At 31.4% G+C, this 23,112-nt stretch overlaps 1 protein-coding gene across 6 annotated transcripts in view; it reads right to left on the bottom strand.

Annotated features, from left to right (window-relative positions):
• Positions 1–1,024: 1,024 nt before the first annotated feature.
• Positions 1,025–23,112, bottom strand: part of Dop2R (dopamine D2-like receptor) — a 272,365-nt gene continuing 250,277 nt past the window's right edge. Inside the window, exons 6-9 of one of the 6 annotated variants that reach the window (XR_015547773.1) lie at positions 17,267–17,461; positions 12,989–13,476; positions 11,437–11,768; positions 1,025–9,963 (exon numbers count right to left, since the gene is read on the bottom strand). Coding sequence is in view for 5 of the 6 variants with exons in the window: in XM_011051192.2 (XP_011049494.2) it covers positions 11,560–11,768; positions 12,989–13,476; positions 17,267–17,461 (892 nt within the window). In the remaining variant the exon portion in view is untranslated. Of the gene's footprint in view, positions 9,964–10,240; positions 11,769–12,988; positions 13,477–17,266; positions 17,462–23,112 lie in introns of those variants that run through there. The other 5 variants (XM_011051192.2, XM_087414636.1, XM_087414637.1 and 2 more) reach the window with 5 other exon arrangements.

The raw sequence follows: 23,112 nt of genomic DNA, 5'->3' as shown, positions 1-23,112 counted from the left end.
ATAAGTAAAAAGTAAATCAGGTGTATAACCAGCAAAATATTTTTAATGTTTGCATTAAATTCAGAAATATTTTTAATCATTAAAATTAGTGTTTTAAATTTATGCTTTTTATTAACTTTTTTATTTATATTCTCACAGAAGTGTCAATTCTTCACAAAACGCATTTAAAACATATAGTTATCTTTTTACAAATATATTTGATAACGCGGATTCCAACTTTAAAAAAGTAATTAATCATTAAATACAATTTATTATTTAAATTGAACTGAGTTTTATATTATATTTATAAATATTAAACTTTACTAAACTGAAAGTTTCACTATGTAGCGATAGCGAGTTTTATATAAGTATTCATATTCCAGTGGTGCGTTGCATTTTGAGTTCATCTCCACTCGAGTTGTCAAGCAATTACGCAGAATAATTGTGTGCCCAGTGTGTATCTCCGTTGTTTTATGATTTAGCCAGATAAATTTCACATTTATCCGCCACTTCCATTATTTTTCTAACAATGAGTCGACTGACTAGAAGTCAGTTGTAAGTTTCACACTTAATAAGCTCTGGCGAGAATAATATAGGTTTATCCCGTTTTCCATTCTAGAATTTCTCCGCGCCGTAGAGTGAATAATGTACCGTCGGCTTACGTTAGATTACTTCATTCGTGCATTTTATGGAGATAGCATGAGCGATTTAATTGCAAATTGGATCTGGGCTCTTTCGTTATTTTTCATTATTTCATCCGTAATTGAAACTGTTGCGAGTTCTTTTATGCATTTCCGAGTGCAGGATCGCGACTCATTTTAATAAGTTTAAAATATGCCGTGTCGAAATTCATTAGCGATATTATTTTACACTCATTTTATATTCATTAATAGACTCGTTATAGTAAGGACTCGTTGTGGAAACATAACTTTCATGTATGCGCATATTTATTTATCATTTAACTGTACGTTTACGTTGCTCTTTTTGAAATGCCGAGTGACCCAGAAAAAGAGATGTGATCTGAAGGTAAAAATTAGAAGATCACTTTTAATTTATACTATAATTTATTACTTTTAACAAGTGTCCTGTTCTGTGTATGTATGTTTATGTCGCATGTGAATATGTCTTCGCGTAATTTTTCACGCTCTCTTAAGTATTGCCTTCAGTATACATACAGCATTTTTTAATTTTTTTTTACGCTCTTATTTTCTCGCGATTTAAATCTCAGCAAATTAAAAGTTCTTTTCTTAAACCTATGCCCTGTATAGACCATTGGTGATAATAAATAAGAAATCCATAGGAAAACACAGCATCCGATCTCACGCATCGGCATAACACGCGCGTACGTTACGTCGTATAATATACTATGTATAATATATATCTCTGTTTTTTTAACGTTATAGCACTCCAACACTTTCATCCTCGAAAGACAGCGTGCCGATCATTTCGCAGGAAGTTTCTGTAATTCTCATTCGATTATCGGGAATCATCAGAAACTCCATCGTACTTTTCCATAAACGTGCACACAAACAGACGCAAACATGCTCCTCCAATTAGACTTAGAATATTTACACAGATATACAGCGCTATGTTGACTTGCTCTTGCAAATCATGGCATCATCTTCACGAATGTGTCGGATGAGTGTATCGATACATATCATATACATGTGTCGCATATATGTACAGAGAGGAAAGTATCAGGTTAGAAAAATACAGCCATTTTACTCAGGATTATAAGAAACCTTCTAACATCTTTCGAAATGTCACGCTATAACAGAAGACTAGGCTTATCTCTCTTCTTTTTCTCTTTCACTTTTTCTTTCTTCACACGAACATGTATTTTTGGTTACCATTCATATCGTCGTCTGCAACCGTTAAGTCTCATGTTCTTCTAACTCATCAGACTGAAACCCGTATCTTCATCTTGCATTTAATACTAAATCTAGACACACGAAAAGAATTATTTTGCTAAAATATCTAAAGATTAACTAGATACAGATCTGAAAATAATTTTGTTTATAATATCAAAATAATTATGTAGAACACTCGACTAGAATATTAAAACTTTTTGTAACATTATTATCAACGCTTAACTGTAGAATGCTGTCACTATTGAGTGATACAATATTGCTATCAATATATAAATTTTTTACGTATAAGAAAATAGGCCATTTTTAATTAATGTAATGTGAAATGTTTGATATATTTCACTTTTAATGACAAAATATTTATAATCTAAATTTTTCTAAATACAAATGACTTAATTATTAATTTAAAAGGAAAGAAAAAATAAACATATAATATCAAATTTAAAATGATTAAACTTAAAATAATATAAAGTAAATCCAATTTTGTGTCTCTTCATATATCACTGAAATAAAATATAATAACACAAAATAATAACACAAAACTGCATAAAAATTGAAATTACCATCACGCTCTGTTATAATACTGACCACCAGAGAATTCAAATTGATGGACATTTAAAAAAATAGATAGAATTTTTAAAAGTTTATCTCCGCTTATTCTAGTTTTAGTATAGCAATTTAGTATAAATAGTTTTAATATAGCAAATTAGACATTCTAATAAATTATTAAAGATATAGCTTAGCGCCCAATGACCTCATTCACTTGTACGTAAAATTTACGTATCGATATAATATAATTTCTGTATAATTATTTTGATAATCCATCAAAATAACGAAAATAAATGATCAAATTACAAACAATTTAAAAATCGTTCCGAAATAAAATATTATTTATATTCATATAGTGAAGTAAATCAAATAAATGTACTTTAATTTGATTTTATTCCAACAAAATTATTTTCAGATCAGTATCTAGCTGAATTTTTACATACTTCAGCAAAATTATTTGTGCATCTGATACACATCTTCGTTTTATTAATTGGCCTCTGAGACTTTGGGATCAGACAGCCATTTAGTATAGTGCTAAACGCGATGCAAAATGGGGATGAAAATGTTCTCGTGATGAGTTGTAGAAATGCGAGGATTACGTAGAGATTGCGCTGGCATATCCTACCATACTTGTTCTCCGCACTTCGTTAGTGATACGAGAAGCAAAGCGTGCGAACTTCGCTAATTAAGAAGCGATCGACTTCGTCCGGAAATCTCTTTACCCTTTACAACGATGTTAAGTGGCACATGGCGCGATCTACGAAGATAAAGATGAGACGGGGGCGGCTCCCGCGGGGGATAAGTCAAGAGAGATGATCGGTCGACAAGCGAGAGAGAGAAAGTTGACAAACTTCCTGGCGGAGTTATGAAAATGACTTAAAACTTCACAGCCGGCTTGCGTGAATTCATTGTGGCCGAAGGGACTTAAGTAGGTTTTATACCTTTTGGAGGTTTACATAAATTAAAAGATTTATCCCTCGAATTGAAAGCTGCAGCTTTAAAATCCAGACGTCTCTCTTCTTTTCCGCCAAATTATATTTCACTCCACGACGGAGTCGTCTCGTATTACCTCCCTCGAGAAACTTTAAACGTTATTGTAACGCGAATATTGTCGCGTCCAAAATACCGTCACCTTGTTCTGGGAAAAAAGAAATTGGAAGTCGTTTCGTAGTCGACGAAACTTGCAACAGCAGAGAGGAATTCGCGAATTTCTCTAAGAAGCGGAATTCGCGAAATTGCGCGAGACGTTCCGTTCACGACAGTTTTCGTCTTCGTAACGTTACTTTGCAGGAAGACTTTACAAATTTCATTAATCTCCATTAGCTGTATCTACCATTAGTTGCATATTACTTTAAATAGGACAAATATATGCGGTCACGATTATACGAAATAGCGGAACGAAGAACGTTATTAGCGTGTTAAAAGGGGAACCATGTCGCGTGATTATTTTAAACTCGCGAAATTCATTTAGCATAATGCCGTAAACAATTAAACTAACGAAGCAATTTCTCATTTTGCAAAAAGTACGATATGCGAAACCTCGGTGATCAAATCCACGACGAACGTCGTTCAATTCTGCGGACGTTTGTCACGCTCGAGCATACGTGTCATTTATCGCAAGTGACCGCACACTCCGGGCTTCATGTGGCACGAAACGTACGCAAACTACGTTTTACCAAATCAACCCGATTAGAACATCGTCGTAAACCGCGCCACGTTTAACACGAAGCTATACGTAACAATATAGGATTAATGGTACCGTTTGTGTGTAGCTCGTAGAATATTTACAAATGTACATCGGAGGCTTAAAGTTATGTCGCACAGCATTCAAAAACCTAATAAAAAGCTTTGATTGTAGACTTTATTGCATCAGCACGAACGCACGTAATGTATATCGAAACGAACGATATCGTGATTTGTTCGTAACACTCCGGGCCGTGCAAAAATTTGCATCTGGACTGATTTAAATGTCACTATACACGTGCACGAGCCTCAGTTATAATATATCTAATATATTTATCAAAGAAACGTTAAGATAAAAATGATACATTAAGTAAAAAATTTGCACGGTCTTGTTAACACTTTGATTGCCATATGTATGTAATTGGATACACATCTGCAGTCACGAAATTAATTATGCCATTATATTGATGATTTCTTCAAATTGTTAAATATCGAAGAAGCAATAATCCAATCCTTTAAGTTAAACAATATTTTATTATTTTTAACTTCCATATATAGTACATTATGTGAAATCTAAAAGAGATCAACTTATATATATATATATATATATATATATATATATATATATATATATATACCATAAAAAATTTTTATTAAAAAATATATTTTATTGAAAAATATGTATTTTAATTGTATATTTTACAGAACCAAAATTAGAAGCACTTAGCTATACTATTGATCGAATTCAAAATGACAGGTAGCAATAAATATGTTTATTTACATTAATATACGCGATACAGAAAAGATATATTTATTATTCCTACGTTGCGAGCGCACACAAGCCAAAATATCCATAAATATTTTGAGAAACATTAAATTTTAGGTCTTTTACCAATTTTTATTTTATAAATAAATTTAAGTGTAAAATAATAGTGCGAAGACATATTACAAAAATTTGGCAGTCAAAGTGTTAATGATTTCCAAGAATAGAAGGGAATTTAGATCAAATCAAACAATTAAATTTATTATTCTTTACTAAAAAAGTAAAATTATCATACGAATCTTCTATTTCTATTTCGAACATGCAAATCTTTTAAATCTTAATACATTTCAAACGTGAGCTTGTCGACTGGAAGGACAAAAATCGCTTACCATGTGAAAGGTAGGAATAAAATTATTGTTTTTAGCGCACATTTCAAGATTTTGACATTGACAGCATCAATTTTCGGAGTGGCTGCAATCAAAAGCTTACATCGATGTAGCGTAAAAAAAAATATCGCTTTATAAATTTGTTATCATGAAAGAAACGTGCTTCAGAAGTAATGTAATCGAAAACATGCTTGATGTGTGTAAAATTTTCAAACAAAAGGAAATGGTAGCGCTTGATATTCATACAATGGACATAGTCACGTTCGGTTGATTGATTTTATGCCTGGCATCGGAGACGCTATCGCATACCTCTTGATGATCTAATATTATATCTTCAATAATTCAATATTAACCCTTAATATATACGATTGGGTCATTCGTATGTTCAACGGTTTTTTCCCTCGAAATATTAGGAACACGTGGCTAAATAATAGTTTATATACTTCCTAAAAAAAAACTTTGGCATCTAAAGAACAAGTTTTATGCATTGCCGATTCTCGTTTCTCCGTATCTTTCAATAAGAAAGTTTCAGAAATTCACGAAATCTTAGACACGAAAGACCTATTATAATTTGTAAAGTGTAATTCCTTTTTGCAGCTAAAACATTTTTATATTTTATCTTTTATTTTTAATATAATTCTTGTTTACACTACAAAAATTTAACGAACTATTAAAAAAATTAAAAATAAAATGACTTGTATTGAATGTTATAAATAATATTTAAAAAATGTAATAAATATAAAATTCAAAAATATTCAAAATGTTTTCTCTAATTAATTTAACATTTTGTGCGCAATATCAATGATAAAATGCATTATTTAAAATGCAATAAACGTTTAATTTATATCCATTTATGCATTAACAAAATATACCTATCATTTTCGAGTTACTCAATAACTGAATTTTTTGAACAGCATGACCCAGGACATATTAATCGTGTGTAATAAAGATACCAAAAATTATTGTGTGTATTAAGAGTTAACAAATCATGAAACCTTTCTATTAAATTATTGCCCCTTTCCCTCTCCTTCTCTCTACAAACTTGTATATTTAATGTCACTACTCACTTTACATGATTTGATGTGTAAAACGTTTCTGGATTCAGGAAAAATCGAAAAACAGAGATATATAAATTTTATTAATAAAAACTTTCAACATAGTCCATCCCTTCCCTCTACGACTTTAATACAATGCTCAGAACGTTCTTTTAACCATTACACAGAGAAAAGGTTTCTTTAAATTAAACAAATTTATGCAATATTTTTGAATATTGGAAGTTCAACCAAATGAATGTTTAATTTAAGAATGTTATTATTTGCATTAAAGCCAAATTTTTTTTAAACAAAATATGTATCATTTAAAATTAAATTTCAATGAAACATAAATAGAACTTTCGAATCCAAATCTTTTTTTTCTGTATAAAAGTTTTTACAGTATTCATCTTTCGAAATGTTCTTCATTGCGCTCGTCACATTGAAAACTACATATTTCGAAGTCATTTACTTTGATGTCCTGAAAATTTTATCAAAAGCATTTCCTTCATTTGCATTTTTCGAAATCAAAACCGTGTTTTAAGAAAACGACCAACATCGTCTTGATTTTGGATTTTGTCGATCTCACTTTGGTTGCTTCCTCTGAGATCAATCCAGGTTTGAATTTTGAAACAAAATTTGTTTCAGAATGTGAATCTGGAATTGATCAATACTCTCCTTGACTTTTAAGATAAAATTTGACAACAATCCGCTGTTCCATTACGAAAATTTTTACAAGGAAAAAAATTTAACGGAATGTTGAACAGTCGTTTTCAGAACATATCACTTGCAGCGTCATTAAAAAAATTGCACAAGTAGTCAAATGTTAATATTAAAAATTAGTTGTCACAAAAATGGCATTACTTGTACATTCAGGACAAAATCAGTTTCGAAACTTTTTAGACAGACCGCGCTATAAATGAAATGCATAAACATATAAATAAATAATTATATTATATCTATTTTCTCAGACATGCGTTAATTATTTCATTCAAGTATGAAACTCGAGAAAACCATCGCATTTTCGACATAAACGTGATTTGAGATGCTCATATTACGTCGATCAAATATTAGTTGAAACGTGAACTTTGCGATTGCGAATCATGAAACTTTGTACGAGTTAATTAAACAGGACACAGATCATATTCTGCATTTCTGCGCCGTATTAAGACCCGACATACGAATATGTTTGTCTTTTCCTTCCAAATTAAAACTGACGAGTTTAATTTCTAGCGTAATGAATATGGAGAAATATATTTATGCTAAGTCTAAACAATTTCTATTTTATAAATATATAAATGATGTCTTGAGGGATTGTATTAGTTTTAACTTCTGTTGTTCTATGTGATAGATCTCCATAAACACTGAAGACACAAATAAATGTGAAAATACTTACCAGAGTAACTTTTTTGCATTAAGATGTCATAACGTGTATTGTACTATATCTCTTAAAATTCAAAGCTGTTTTACTAAATATTGTTAAGATTTAAGTATTGATATATATCTATTATACAAATCACGACAGTAATATTAAATGTCTTTGAAATATAAAACATTTATATACACTGTTAGATATTGAAGGAGCAATGATAATAGTGTATCATCAAGAAACGCGATAACGTCTCGAGCCATAATAGTAAAAAAAACGTTAAAAGTGTATTCTTTCTTCAGCAAAACTGCTAACAGACATTAAATCTTTAAACACTAAACGAAAAAAATTAATTAAATATTTCATAGAAATTTTCATTCTCTTTCTTCTGAGCAGTCGTAGTTCTGTTAGACAATGATCCGTGGTTGGTTTTGAATAGAAGTAAAATAGAAGTAACATAATACAGCGATCGTTGATACGCACCGTCTGGCAGCTCGATGAAAAGATTTTAAAGAATTTATACAGCCACATTATTTCAAGAAAAAAAAAATACAGCATAGAATTAGGTTGATTGATTCTCAAGCAGCAATCGCGCTGCGTACTCGTACCTGATATGTTTGAAAATTCGGTCACAGCAAATTTCACACTTGACCACGAAACAGAAGGCGTGAAATATTGTCGAAACTCAGAACATGTACGTGCACAGCATTGCGAGAAGCTCGGCATAACTTCCGTCCGAACAAAAATTTTGCGAACATAACACGAAACTCGAATAACGAACTTCTTACCAAGTTTTCCCCTTTTATTTAATATTTTTCTTTTATTAGATTTATATTTTGTTTATAACTTTTATTTTTTAGTCTCCTTTGTAAGATATATTAATTTCACCCGTATTTCACTATTGCGCTTTAAGAGAAATCGATACTTGATAGTTTGCATTTACATCATGAGTCCGAAAATCCTGGCGTTGCGCTTTTATACTCGATCGAGCCGTGAAACCTAGAATTGTGTTTCCAATCTTCGTATATGCCATCGTCATTGTTCAAGTCCACCTGATTATTCATACAATTCGTAACTGGTAGCATTGGTATTGGAATATTGCAACAAATCCTACATATTAAAGCTCGCCGAAGCGGTTGGAACAAATTCCGGAATTTCACTGTTCGATCGAGTTTGTATGATGCTCGCAAGTCAAACCTGCGTGTGAGTACGTCGTGACAAAATCGCGATCATAAAATAATATATAGATATATCAGCAGTTCTCAATCTATATGTTCACGCTCCGTTTATTATTTATGTATTAGTTGCTTACTGTATAAATACTTTGCGGATGAATGACGTAACTCGACACAAAATCCTCTTTACTATTCAGAAGAGAAATATCATAATATAGAATGTTTGAAACGTGCAAACTTTATTATTTAATAAAATTAGAAAAATTCTGAGAAAATAAATAAGTGAAATTAATAAAAAAATTAAAATAAAAACAGATATATCGATGAAATATAACTTCATATGAAGCATGAATTTGGTCTCATCAATATTTATAAATTCTGCATGTCTTATAAAACGTTTGCTTACGCGGTTTGATTTTTAAGAAATTGGTGCTGCCATAATTTGATTGTGATTCAACTACTATTCATATTCATTTAATTGTGTTTCGTTAAAAAGACGTATGTTGAAAGTTAATAATCGTTCAGTGACTTCAATAAAGTAGAAGTGTGTAGAACTAAGTAGATTATTATAATATCAATGTAAAATGATGGGAACGCTAAATTGAGAAACCCTGAGAAACTCGTACGTAAATATCGAGAGAGACTAAGCGTTTTCAAAGTTTTAAAATTTTTAAAATATCAAAAAATTCTTTCTTGAAAGACGATTTAAGAGCAAATTTATATATTTTTTTTTCAAACATGTGTTCATGAAAATAAAAATTATTAGGTGTTGGAATTAATTCGTAGCGTTTTTTAATGAAAGAATGTTATTTATTTCACATGAGCATTAAAAAATACATTAATGAAAGTACTTCCCATCACTTGTAAAACGCTACGAATTAATTCCAACACCTAATATGATCCTAAAAGTTCAATAAACCCCACATCTCTCTTTTAAATATTCCCATGAAAACACAGAAAATGAAAATACAGAAAAATATCTTATTCTCGATGCATAGGCTCTAGAAAATGTTTTTTTAATTCAGAAATTATGATATTCTTCGACATTTGATAACATGAGTAAATGAGCATTCAAGCTAGCATATCCAAAGTACACTGTTCCCAAAAGTTAATCTTCCGTGTTGTATTCCTAAAGCTTCTTCCTCATACTTGGTGTCACCCTGTATATCGTGAAAGGACGTAATTTTATTTATGTAACATATGTATAAGTATATATACGATATATATATATATATATATATATATATATATATATATATATTAGGTGTTGGAATTAATTCGTAGCGTTTTTTAATGAAAGAATGTTATTTATTTCACATGAGCATTAAAAAATACATTAATGAAAGTACTTCCCATCACTTGTAAAACGCTACGAATTAATTCCAACACCTAATATATATATCTTTTTCTCTCTCATTCTCTCTTTCTTTCACTCTCTTTCTCTCCCTTTCTCTCTTTCTTTCTTTACATGTATCGAAATATAAATACATACAATTACACTGCGAAACGCGAGTTGTATAGCGTGTTTTTATGTATCGTCATACAAACGGCGGTCTCGGCTGCTTTTGCTTTGAGCGAAAAAAAATATTGCTATAACTTATATCCTACGTTAATACTGTCACGGCGTACTTAATCAGATGGAGACGTGTAGCGTGTAATATATGCTCGCATAATAAATACACTTCTAACAACTTTAACCCTCCGCACTCTGCGTGCCTCTTCCTCTTGCGCGGATCTCATTATTACCTGCTTTCGCGAACTTAAATTATCTTCCAGGAGTATAATCGCCCTTGTGAACGCGCGATTATTACATCTCGACATAGAGTCAGCCTGCCTGTCTTTGACGAGTCCTTTGGGTGCCGTAAACGTTTGCCGTATGTGATTTGTACAGATTATCTAAATTTCCTGCTAATTTGCGCGATACAGCGCGGTTGATCGCGGTGTATTTGCTTTCGCTTCGTAAAGCCTTACTTAGCAATTACTTGAGCTGTTCGTGCGAGAATTCAACTTTAACGTTCATGCACGTGTATTCTAGCGCACGTGTGTGTCCTCCATACAGCGCGTCATGCCACGATAGTTCGATATCACAATGCACGCATTTTCACGCACGTGAACGCGATGAATCATTGCTGCATACAACGAATCATTGCTGATACAACGAATACAACAATTTTCGCTGTCTGATCGCGTGCCAATTTTATGTATATACGAAGAAATATCTTCTTTTTATGTCAACATGATTAACAGTTAATATCTTCAAATATATTGTACATTAATCCGTCTTGTGAATGTCTCATAAATTTGAAAAAATATTATTAATATTTAAATATTATAGTCTACGTACACGCAGAAAATTTCATTAAATAAAAATATCATTTTTATTTCCATTTTTATTTTAATAACTTTTGTAATCTTCATAAATTATTTTTATGGAACGCATAAAAATCATGTATGACGTTCATTGGAAATAACATTATTTGTTTCGCAAATCGTATTTTCTAAGAGTTTTAAAATGGGAAATGTTTCGTGAGACTCGGCTTTCCTTATTCGCTTGGAAAACGATTGACACGCGACGGAATGCGAAAACCAATAGGCAAATGCAGCTGAGGTTTCAAATACAAGAACAACAGTACCTGTTGCAAGTTTGCTGAGTGCCTACAGTCTTGTTGTTACATCACAAATACGACAATTTACACCGAGTTACGTTTGCTGTCCCGTGTTTCTTCTTCAGCGGTAGAAGTGGGTGAATTGCACGCTTATATACTGATCAGCTTGCGGAAGGCCTTACGGAATTCGGGGTTGAACACAGTGTATATTACAGGATTCACAAAGCTGTTCATGTAGCCCAACCAGGAAGTGATGATGAAGGCTGTAACACCGGGTTGACAAGCCTTCGTCAGCTTCGTGCAGATTGCATCCATGATGTTGCAAGTGAAGAATGGCACCCAGCATATTAGAAAGACACCTGTGACATTTATGACTTTGATCGAAATAATTACTTCAATAAATGACGTATGATTAATTACTTTATAAAATACATCTCTTAACGTTCTTGTAATTTCTGACTTATTGATACAATTTTAATTATAATGATATACTATGTATTTGTTAATAAATGCTTACTGTTCTTTCTCTAATAATTATATCTTAAATACAAAATAATACAAAAATTTAATATTCTATACCTAATGAAATCTCGATATATATAAATTATATAATACTTTTATTGTTATCGCTCTATTAATGTTTTAAATCTTGCGTATTTAAATTTTAAACAAAAATTTAAAAAACAAAAATTTAAAACATTAAAAAAAAGGAAATTATATAAAGAAAGTTATTATATAGAAACTATCTTCATTTTAATAAAAGTCGGAGAGTTTAACATACAATAAAGATTAATAATGCAATTTGACTTTATATTCCCTATTCCTCATTTTTATAATGTAGTGTTTATTGTCGGAAATTATGAAATGCGTACGTTCTAAATTAACTATTATAATTTTCTACAAAGCAAGTATACTTTAAACTTTAACATTTCCTTCAGTTTGCAAAATACATTCTGTTAACAATTTTAACACATTAAGGACTTCAGAAACTTACAGCGTCTGTTATTAACTTATCCTTTGATGTTTTATGTATCAGAAATATTTCTTGCAAAGTACAAATTATAATCCAACTAATTTCTCTTTCATTCAACCTCACAGTGGATTTTATTCGAAACAGATTTTGACAAGTTATAGAGTTTTTTAATAAAAATATCGAGATTTTCGTATCTTTTTCTCTGTAATAATATCTACATTCTTCACGATATTTCTTAGTATTGATTTCAACGTTTCAATATTCAAGTAGTAAGTCTACATTTCGAATAGTAAAAATAGCAGTTTCGTATGGATATTTTATTGCCACTTATTTATTACTCGCGATAAATAGTTACAGAGATAAATCGCTTGGTCTTATCGAATCGTCATGTTGAACATGTAACTAATCTCCCAATCGTTCGATGTTTTTAAATAACTTGCCTATATCCGCCTAACCATGTTCAGACTTTCACATATATCCATTTACAGTACCGTCGTTCTTTCTGATTCTCGCTTCTAACTCGCAAGTCTGTGAGCTCATCAATAATAGATGTAAGACGGATCGAGCTGAGCTACTTATTAAAGCAGCGGCACGCGCGTAACTTACCTAACACGATCGCCAGAGTTTTCGTAGCCTTGCGCTCTTTCTTGGCTGAGCTTTTCTCCCTCTTCTTTTTACTAGCCTTGTTGGCCTTGTATATTGTGAACCTCGACCCGGCCGATGCGTTCTTGCGATCCTTCTTGCAGGAGGACGACAGTACGCTAGGCGTCCTCGCGAGCTGCAGCGGTAGGAGCGAGCCAGCGCTCTTCAGCCGCTTCAGCTCCTGCTTGTTCGCGCCACCGTTGTTACCGTTCCTCTTCGTTTGCGTCGAAGAGGATACGCTGGTCGGACCTCGTGTCGGTGGAGGAGACGACGAAGTCGACGAGGACGGCGGGCCCGAAGTAATCCGCGGATTCGGGCTTGGGCTTGAATTTGTCTCGAGTGGCTCGTGAATCATCGTGCTACTCGCTGCAACGTCGTATCCGCTGGAGTCCTGCCGCTGTACATGTGGTGTCCCAGTCAGCTGAGCCTGTGCCACCGCGCTAAAACGACAACTGTCATTCGAGTGTCAGACAATCCCGGCATTCATCCGCTTCGTATTAGAGTTTACAATCCGCATCACCAGTTTCAATTAAATCCGGAATTAGAAGTTTGAAATTTCGTGACAGAAACGCAAAAGTTACTATTTAATACAGAAATAAAGATAGCTTTCAGAAATTTTACATAATACCCTTGTATAAATTATTTTTTTTTCAATATTATCACGAGATAATATATTTTTGCATTCAAAATTATTACGGACGATGTCTTCAAAGATATCATATAATGCAATATTTTTTGCATGCTGTATCATCATTCGATATTCAGATATAAAATTAAATTTTAAATGGTAGTTGTGATCTTTTTCATTATTTATTAATAACTACGAATTTTATTTTCTCTAAATATTAAATTTTATATTTGTTTGAATTTTTACGTTCCTATACATTTCGAGATTTCGTCAGTCGATATTGTGAACTTTGACCCGGTCAAAAAATGATAATACGAAATATTTTTAGGAAAACGTTACAAGGAATTGGGGAATATTTATTTAACAGATCAATATGAGTTAAGAAACAGGGACTCTATTCTTAAACAAATATCGCATACGAAAATAGCAATTCCGTATAATCAACCAATCATAATCAAGAAACTGTCATTTTCGTACGCGAAAATTATTCATATGTGCAAGAATAGGGCTAGTACTTCATGCAAATGGGTCTTACATCTTTCAAAAGCAAGACTATAGAAAAAACGTTCTAAATAAATATACAACGAGATTCAATTTATTATATATAAAAAAATAGCTTTAATCTCTTTTTTCTTTTTACTGGATTTTAATATAAATCATTCCTTAATTATTATAATATATTGAAATAATTGTGTAATCATTTTTATATGTATAATTTTAAAATAATAAACTACGTACAATTTGCTTTCCACCACAAAGATGATATTATATTTCTTCTTTTTCCTTTTCATATAATTTTTTTAAAAGCGTAACTAAAAATATGGATGCGGTTATCAAGTTTAAGGATAATGATAAATTGTACCTCATGCAAAAATAATTTCATAACAACTCGATGCGAAGTCTCACGCGTCTTAAAATATATGGCAGTATTAATTTAGCGCTGAAAATATATAACCCAATTAATAACTGTGAAATGCTCATTGGCTCATTTTTAAAGGTAACGCGAGTGGCTACATGCAAATTGTTGTGGACGCCAATACAAAGAGGCCACTCCATCGCGATTAGCTCGCAAACTTCCGGATTACTATCAGAGCAACGAGTTTCCGTTAAACTAGTATTGTGCACAGGTTTTGAATAGAGTTTTGGACACACAGAGAGAAAGAGAGGGGGGTGGGGGAAGGAGGAAAAGAGAGAGAAGGAGAGAGCGGACTTTCGTATAACTCCGAGTGACATTCATTGCGATTGTGTAGAAAACGAAGAAAATAATTACGAGATCATCGGCTTTTCGCGATTTAACCTGCGCTCCCATTTACTCTCTTTCCTTCATTCACGAATTTTTTTTGTTTCGCCCTATAGTCCAACGCACAAGAACTTTTGAATGTCCAACTTGTCAGCTGTCCCGAATATCGACGTGACTTCCTGTCCGAGTTTTCCGATCGAGCGAAGTTCCAACGTCGCTCTGAATTGTCTTCGCTTCTTTATCCATTCGAGACGAATTACCGAAAGGTGCTTTTAAAAAAACTGATGTCCTACTTCAAAGGACAAAAAGAAATAAACTGAAGAAAAAATGATCATCCAAGGTGTTTAAGGAAACGTGTTTTTAATTTCTTTGTAAAAAATGCGAAATTGATTTATGAACAAGACACAGAAAAAAAATATAAACAATACATAAAAAATTATTTCGCTGAAATATTTAAAAATTTAGCTAGATAGGTACAAATCTGAAAATAATTTTGTTGAATCATCAAAATAATTACATAGAAACTCAAATATAATGAGCAATGCTGCAAAAAATTTTGATATTTTAGCAACTAGTTTGAGCGTCCTCTACATAATTATTTTAATACATTAACAAAATTATTTTTAGATTAATAACTCGAATTAAAATTAAATTTTTACTTAAGCAACCGTTCTTTCTGTATATATATATATATTAGGTGTTGGAATTAATTCGTAGCGTTTTTAATGAAAGAATGTTATTTATTTCACATGAGCATTAAAAAATACATTAATGAAAGTACTTCCCATTACTTGTAAAACGCTACGAATTAATTCCAACACCTAATATATATATATATATATATATACATATAATATAAAACTGAAAATAATTTTTGTAACTTGATAAAATAACACGTATTTCGCTACTACAGGTATATTATTACATTATACTTTGGATAGTCTAAAACAATAATTACCTCTTGCTTGAAAGAAGTCTGCAATTATTCTCACGTTACATGTAATCTGAAAAGGACTCGGACCAGAAGAGATATAAACCCGTAAAACTTTGCGACACGCGAGGCAAAAGTAATATCCTTTTAATTGAAGACTCCCAATTGGCCAATTAAACAGCTAAAACTTTTGATTGACTCAAAGCTTTTCTGTGTCGCTTCGAAATCTTAGAAAGAGTAGGAAAATAATTGTGTAATTCACTACGCGCGTCTTTTTATTTGTCCATTTTATTTAACGAATTGCTCTTCTTTTCGTGCAGCTTGCTAAAATTCCTTTAAGTGAAATTTCGCGAATCTCATTTGTTGTACGTTAAATAGGAAATAATAGCATCCGAAAAGTTCGTGGAATTCATTTGATTGAGTTTAGTTGATGGAATTCTGCTAAATATATATGTAGGTCAAGTTACACAAAGAAAATTTAATTTAGCATCAATAAGTTCTTTTAATCTTCTTTCAATTTCGCATTTCGTACTTTTCTCAAATTGTGAGTCGTAACCAAGAAGAACTAAACAGAAAGACAAGTTACTTCATGTGATGATGATACGGAGAACCTCAGATCAGATCATTTCCAACGGCGCATAATGAAAAGAAACGCGCATTTCTCTACTTCTCTACTTTACAGATGAATAGAATATCGTATAATCATCTCATTTGCCTTTCAGACACATCTAGGACTTTTTAATGTTCGTTTTATTTCTCGGAAGTCAGCAAAAGCAGATGGAAAGAGAAGTTGTATCTTGGTTATTCAGTGCCTTTCATTATTCAGGTCGTTTTTAAATTAATTTTGACATTCCCGCGATGTACATAAAATAAATTTAATCTTATAATTTATTTAATGTACTTAAGAATATTTATCATTTGAGTTAAGAGTATTTAGATAATATAAAAATGCCGTTTCTCTTCAATGAATGCAATATGTTTTTAATAATGCTGTAAATAAAAAAATATAAAATTTTATATTATTTTATATTATTTTAAAATAAACTTCTATAAAAGTTAATGAATTAAATATTAATAACTGAGTTATTGACCCTAATTTTACAATTGAGATGAATACTTATTGAGCGCAATTTATCGTAAATCAATCATACATTTTATGAAAGACCTAGTAGATGTTCTTTGACAACTCGACTTTATATTGAACTGTCATCGCAAAAGGTGCACATTTCAAATTAAGCGACACTAACGATTTGAAAGACGGTAACCATTTCAGAGACAACGCAATTTTTGCATCAATGATCGCTATGACGAGTCGCGTCGCACAACGTCATGACAATGCGATCCGATATCGTTGAAAGAAAATTCCGACATCTTCCTTCCGATCGGGATGTGCGACGGAGGTGAGGAGGAACGAGTGATAAGAAGATATGATGAAATTCTTACGCTGCTTCCTCGACGACCGTGGCTAAAAAGAATTCCGTGCTCTTGTCATTGGAGATGACGACGACGGGATCGAGGGGCGTCTCATCCTCGTCCTCGTTGCTGCCGGAAGCGGTGTTCGTCGGTTCCTCGATCCCAGGTGCCACCAGGGCGGCCGCCCCCAGCGCCGTTTCCGCAAACCTTGCCACAGAATACCCACTACGTGATCTTAGTCAAAAGCCTCTAGAAAAGCCTCTACACCTATCATGCACTTCCTTGTTTATCCGGCATCCCCCAGCGTTAATCCAGCAAATAGCGTATCTATCATGCACAAAGCGACGACACGCTTTTTGACAGCACCTGCAAGATCCTGAGTGACAGAGCGTCGCTGTTTCCTTTTTACGGCGTGGATCTCAAACGAGTCTTTAATTTGTTACGAAAACAGCGATCAAGTCGAAATATCGTTATAATTTTTCCTCTCTAATTTTGAATATAATAAATAATGTATTTAAACATATATATATTTTTTTCTTTTATTTTTATAGTATTTAAAAGTTTGTTATATCAAAATAGAAACGTATTTAATCGTATAAATATTTAAAATTTAAGAAAAAGGAAACTGAATGGAAAAGAAGAATAGAGAGAGAGAGATAGAGAGAGAGAGAGAGAGAGAGAGAGAGAATGGGAGAGAGAAAGAGAATGAGTGTGTGATTTTGGTTGAATGCGCAATGGTGCAAATTAAAGTCTGTTGCACGCTAATTTATCTAACTAAATGTATATTTGCATTTGATCGATAATATATCCAACAATATAATTCTGTCAATGTAACAATTTACATTGAGCATTTTATTTGCATTTAAGCACAATGTTTATCAAATGTAAATCGTTACGTTAATTTATATATAACAAGCTTTTAACATGCTAATAAATTCAACCGGATTTGCTATAAATTTTTTAATCTCTCATACAATATCTAAAATTCGTGAATTTTCTAAAAGTTGAATATTCTCTAAATGCTATTATCAAAACTTTGGCTGCTTGGATAATGCAGAATTGCGTTACAATGTTTAATTTCTGTGAACTCGCACAGAATTCGTTTTGCATTGCAAAATAATTCATATATTCGGCGAAGGAGACTGCGATTTGAGCTGCCATAAGCTTTATTAACACTCCTATCCGCAAATTGGAAGCCTCGCTGTTAAATTTTACATTATCGAACTTGGAAGTGATAGTATCCGCGATATATTGCGACAATGTATGCAGATACGTTCAATCGTCTGATCAAAGCATGATCTAGCATTTTCTCATGCACATTTCAAATACTTGATAAAGCGATACATTTAAACATACATGAATTTTTCGCAAAGAAGAAATGTTTTCACGTAAAAAAATAAATTTTCATAAAGTTAAGAATTCATTTTAAGAAATTATGATAAAAAGCCTCCAATATGCATTAAATTTAAAATAATATATCCTAATAATCTATTATTAAAATAATCGAAAGCTATAAAAAATATTTTAGGATATACCATATATTTACATTAGAAAATATGTGCAAAAGTTTATTTTTATAATATATCAAACAACAACAATCAAACATCTATAAATATTGTATGTACCACTTTAAAAAAAAAAAATAAATTAAGAGGTAATTTTATACTCATATTTGTTTTATCATTACATTTTGTTATAAATATATTTTATTATAAATAATATTATTTTAATTAAAATTATTTGATATGTACATATTCTCTAAACAAAAAAAAACTCTTTTATCGTATATGAAAGAAAATATCGTTATGTTGTATAAATATAATACAAGCAATCTCAACAATTGTAAAATGATAATCTATTTTTTCTTTCTATTTTGATTTCATTTTAATCTCAGCATAAGCAATTTCAGTTTGACATGTGTTATCATGAATAGAACAATTATTAAATATTAATCATCGACTAAAAAATAGTCTCGGGATTTGCTTAAGATTTAAGATACCGCGTGTCACGGCAACATGATTCGTGCATTAGAATGACAAGATAAATATCAAAATTTTGATGTTCTCTTGATTGAACTTTCGCATGGTAACGAAGTCGATAAAGGAACAACGTGGTCTGGTCAATGTGGATGCATGTAGGCGGATTAATCAGGACGCCAAATTATGTCGGTTATATTGCACTCTAGAGATATCAAAACGCGGATGAACTTCTCAAATTGCAACTGCGACTATAAACCTAAGTTTAATTTATCGTTCACCGTCGTTATGCATCATGTTATTGTAAATGAGGTCACCGTCAAAGTTAAAGCAAAAGCAATTATCAATTTACTGAGACGCGTTGCCTTTAATTCTATGATAGATAAATGGTGTATGAAGAGGTATTTTTCGCGTTTTTCTAAATTTTAAAAAATAAAATAAAATTCAAAAGTAAACAATTATACAAATTTGGATTGTTGAGAGAGAGAGAGAGAGAGAGAGAGAAAATAAATCTAATTAAATAAGAGAAATCTTTACTTAAATAAGAGAAATCTTAGTCGATCGAAGTGAATCTCACATACATATCTTACTTACATTTCTCCCATTACGTTTCAAGACCGAAAAAGATTTCGACACGTGGTTTGTAAAATCAGATATGTTTAAAAATTTACATTAAACTATTTAAGCACTGTTTTGATCAAATATAGGATTTCTTTTGTTTGAGTAAAATTCGAAAATGTTTTTTTAAATAGGCAAACAAAAAATGTAGGAATTTTAAAATCGTCTAATTTTTATTATTTTGAAAAAATTAATAAGAAGATATCGAAATTAAAACTATTACGAATTAAGTTTGGCCACTTAGATATCAAATTATTATTAAATTAAATTACATTTTATATTAACATACCAACATAATTGGCAAATGTTTAAATATTTTTATTGTAGAAAATTCTATTTTGTGCAGAAGAATAAAAAGTAAATTGAATCTATTAAAATTAATTGATATTATTAAAATTAATTAATACTAAACTTTCTTTTTTTGCAGTTCTGCCGATAAGCATAGTATAAGATGCAATAAAAATTGAGTAATACCTTTACTTTTTAACTTAAACGACATCTCTCGTTGTATGATAGCTAGCCCTACTTTCGGTCACTATTTCTCCATACGTGCCTCTTCTGCGTTCAAGCGTTTAAATGCTTAGATTTTCTGCGCTCTTTGCTGGAAGGAAAGTAAACAGAAGTTTGCAGGAAAATTTCGTCTACCTTGGTGGTACTCCTATCGGATAGACTCAAGTACTTGAGTTAACGAAGCGCCTTAATATTTTTGAAAAATCTTCTTAGGTAGCTAGGGATGTCGGATATTTGCGAACGTACACGTCTGTTGAGCTTTATGTGGTTCTGTGTATACATTATTCTAAAAACATCGCGGCTCCCTTCTTTTAAATCAAATTTAATAATCATCAACTTTAATCAATTTGTAAACAAGGATATGAATAAAACTTTAATTGAAAGCTACGTTTGTTTGCACATAACTTTTTAATTTTCAATATTAAATTATATGGGGCTTTCTCACTTTAAGCAAAAAATTAGTTTCCTTGAAAATCAATTTCGATTAATAGAATACAAGAGCTTCTTATCCATTATTAGAATTCAATTTGCTATTTTTTAATTTAACGCTAATGCAATCATTATTTTTTTCTAATTAGTAGTATAACATTTACAACATAGAAAGGTGATTATATTATCTGAATATTTATGCAAACAAAAGAGTCTGTAGGAGTTTTAAAATCCAATTTTGAAGAAATTAGTAAAAAAGATAAAATAATATCGCCAACATTTTAATTAAAAAGATATTGCAATTAAAACTATCACAAATATTAATCTGGCTTGTATATCAAGTTATTATTGAATTAAATTACACTTTGTATCAACATTATTTATTGTAAATGTTTAAATATTCCATATTATAGATATTATGTTAAATTTTAAATGATCCGCGTGAAATTGCTATACGCGTTCGAATTACATATGTGACGGAAACAGATACGTTAAGGTAGAATATTTTATATTTCTTTAAAGCTGTCATCGCGATACTTTGCGAGGTAAATAATCCTTACGTCGAATTCGAGCTGCAATAAGGTTATATGCGATTCTGATGCATCGAAAGTAAATGGCAATGCACATAAATAAACACGAATACTATTATCTTGGCTTACGACATTACGTATGGTACGTGCGAATTTTATGCAGTTGCGGATATTCACTTTGCATGATGTCAATAAAATATCGCGAAAAACCTCTATCGCTATTATATTTTAAACACTATACTTAGAAACTCTACACTTAGAATAATTGAGATATTCCTGTCTCTTAAAATTAGAGTAATATTCATTATTCTATACAAACACATATTTTTATTTAAATTAAACATATCATTTCTTTACTTTAAAAGTAATATAACTAAAAAAATTAAGTTTTTCAATTTTTCAGTTATTTTTCAATTTAACAGAAAATTATTAACTATAATCTCTCTAATCTTTTTAGAATGAATCTTATTCCAAAGAATTCAGAGATAATTAAATAATATCAGCAAAAATCTTCGTAGGATATTAAAATTATCAAACTAAAAAAGGAATAAATTAAAAAAATTTTTGTTGTTAAATTTTTTTAGTTTGATAATTTTAATATCCTACGAAATTGTAACGAAATAATTCATCAAAAGTGACATAATGCGGAATATCAATAATTTATATTTATTTTGATCGGACTAAATTTAAAGTAAAACAATTTCTTCTTCACTTCAATCATCAAAATTTTACATGACTCTAATCCTCTTTAGAAAATTCTACTTTATTTATAAAAACTGCAAAACTTAAAGTGTGTTGTTCTTGTAGAAGATAGAAGTATTATAATCTCTTTGAAAACACTAAGAACGATATAAATACTGTTTGAAAAACGGATTCTGAAGTTAATTTACTTTTGGTGATTGATAGAGTAATTTTTACCTAGTTAATTTTGGTAGTACCTAATTCGAAAATATTATTAAATATTTTTAAAATTGTATTACTTTTGAAATAAGAAAACAATATTATATTATAATAATCCAAAATATGTGGAACATTTTCCTCCATTCGATTCATTTATTCCCATTCTAATTTTATTCGACATTCTTATGCATATCAATCAAAAACTTTACTTAATTTGCTATCATCTTTCCATTATAAATGTCAAATGTCAATAAAGAATATCTTTCTCGGTAATATTCAATTTGCATGAACTTTAACGCAAAGGGACGAACAAGGAAGATGTAACGAGATGCATGCCTAGAAAAGTACACGAACAAAAAGACTGGCGATTAAGCGGCGTACAAGTAGTTTGCTATTCAAGACGAGACTGCCCTCGTCAGCACGACGGAAATGAAAGCACGTGCGAAGCGGAGGCGTGCGAGAAAAGCGAATTATCTGGGGGATGCTCGGGACTTAACCCTCGGCCGCTCCGTATCTCAGCTCGCGCCAGCTGGCGCCAATCTCCGCGAGAAATTGTCTCGTTGGAATGCGAGCCTTACGCGGTCACGAAAATTGAAAAGAATTGCGCATTGCGCGTGCGACGTGTTCCAAGTGTCGTCAGTCAGTTCTCGTGCTTATCATACCGACAAACGGGTCGGGTAATGTATAAGAGAGCATATGAATAAATTTTCACCAGTGGTATTTTCTTGGAGAACGATTTATCCGCAGACACGCGAATCATGCAAATCAATCCTGATTAGATCTATTACGTATATCATTTCAACCACAAGCTTTCTTATCTATTATAATTTCGAGATAGTTTATATTAGACGAAATTGTGAAAGATCAACATTTGTTAAACTACTTTTCAATTTCTTAATGTTGTTATAATCTT

The sequence above is a fragment of the Acromyrmex echinatior genome, chromosome 16 (genome assembly GCF_024713525.1).
Source record: "Acromyrmex echinatior isolate Ae372 chromosome 16, ASM2471352v2, whole genome shotgun sequence".
Taxonomy (NCBI): domain Eukaryota; kingdom Metazoa; phylum Arthropoda; class Insecta; order Hymenoptera; family Formicidae; genus Acromyrmex; species Acromyrmex echinatior.
Note: the sequence above shows the minus strand (reverse complement) of the source record. Positions and strands in the feature narration are given on the sequence as shown.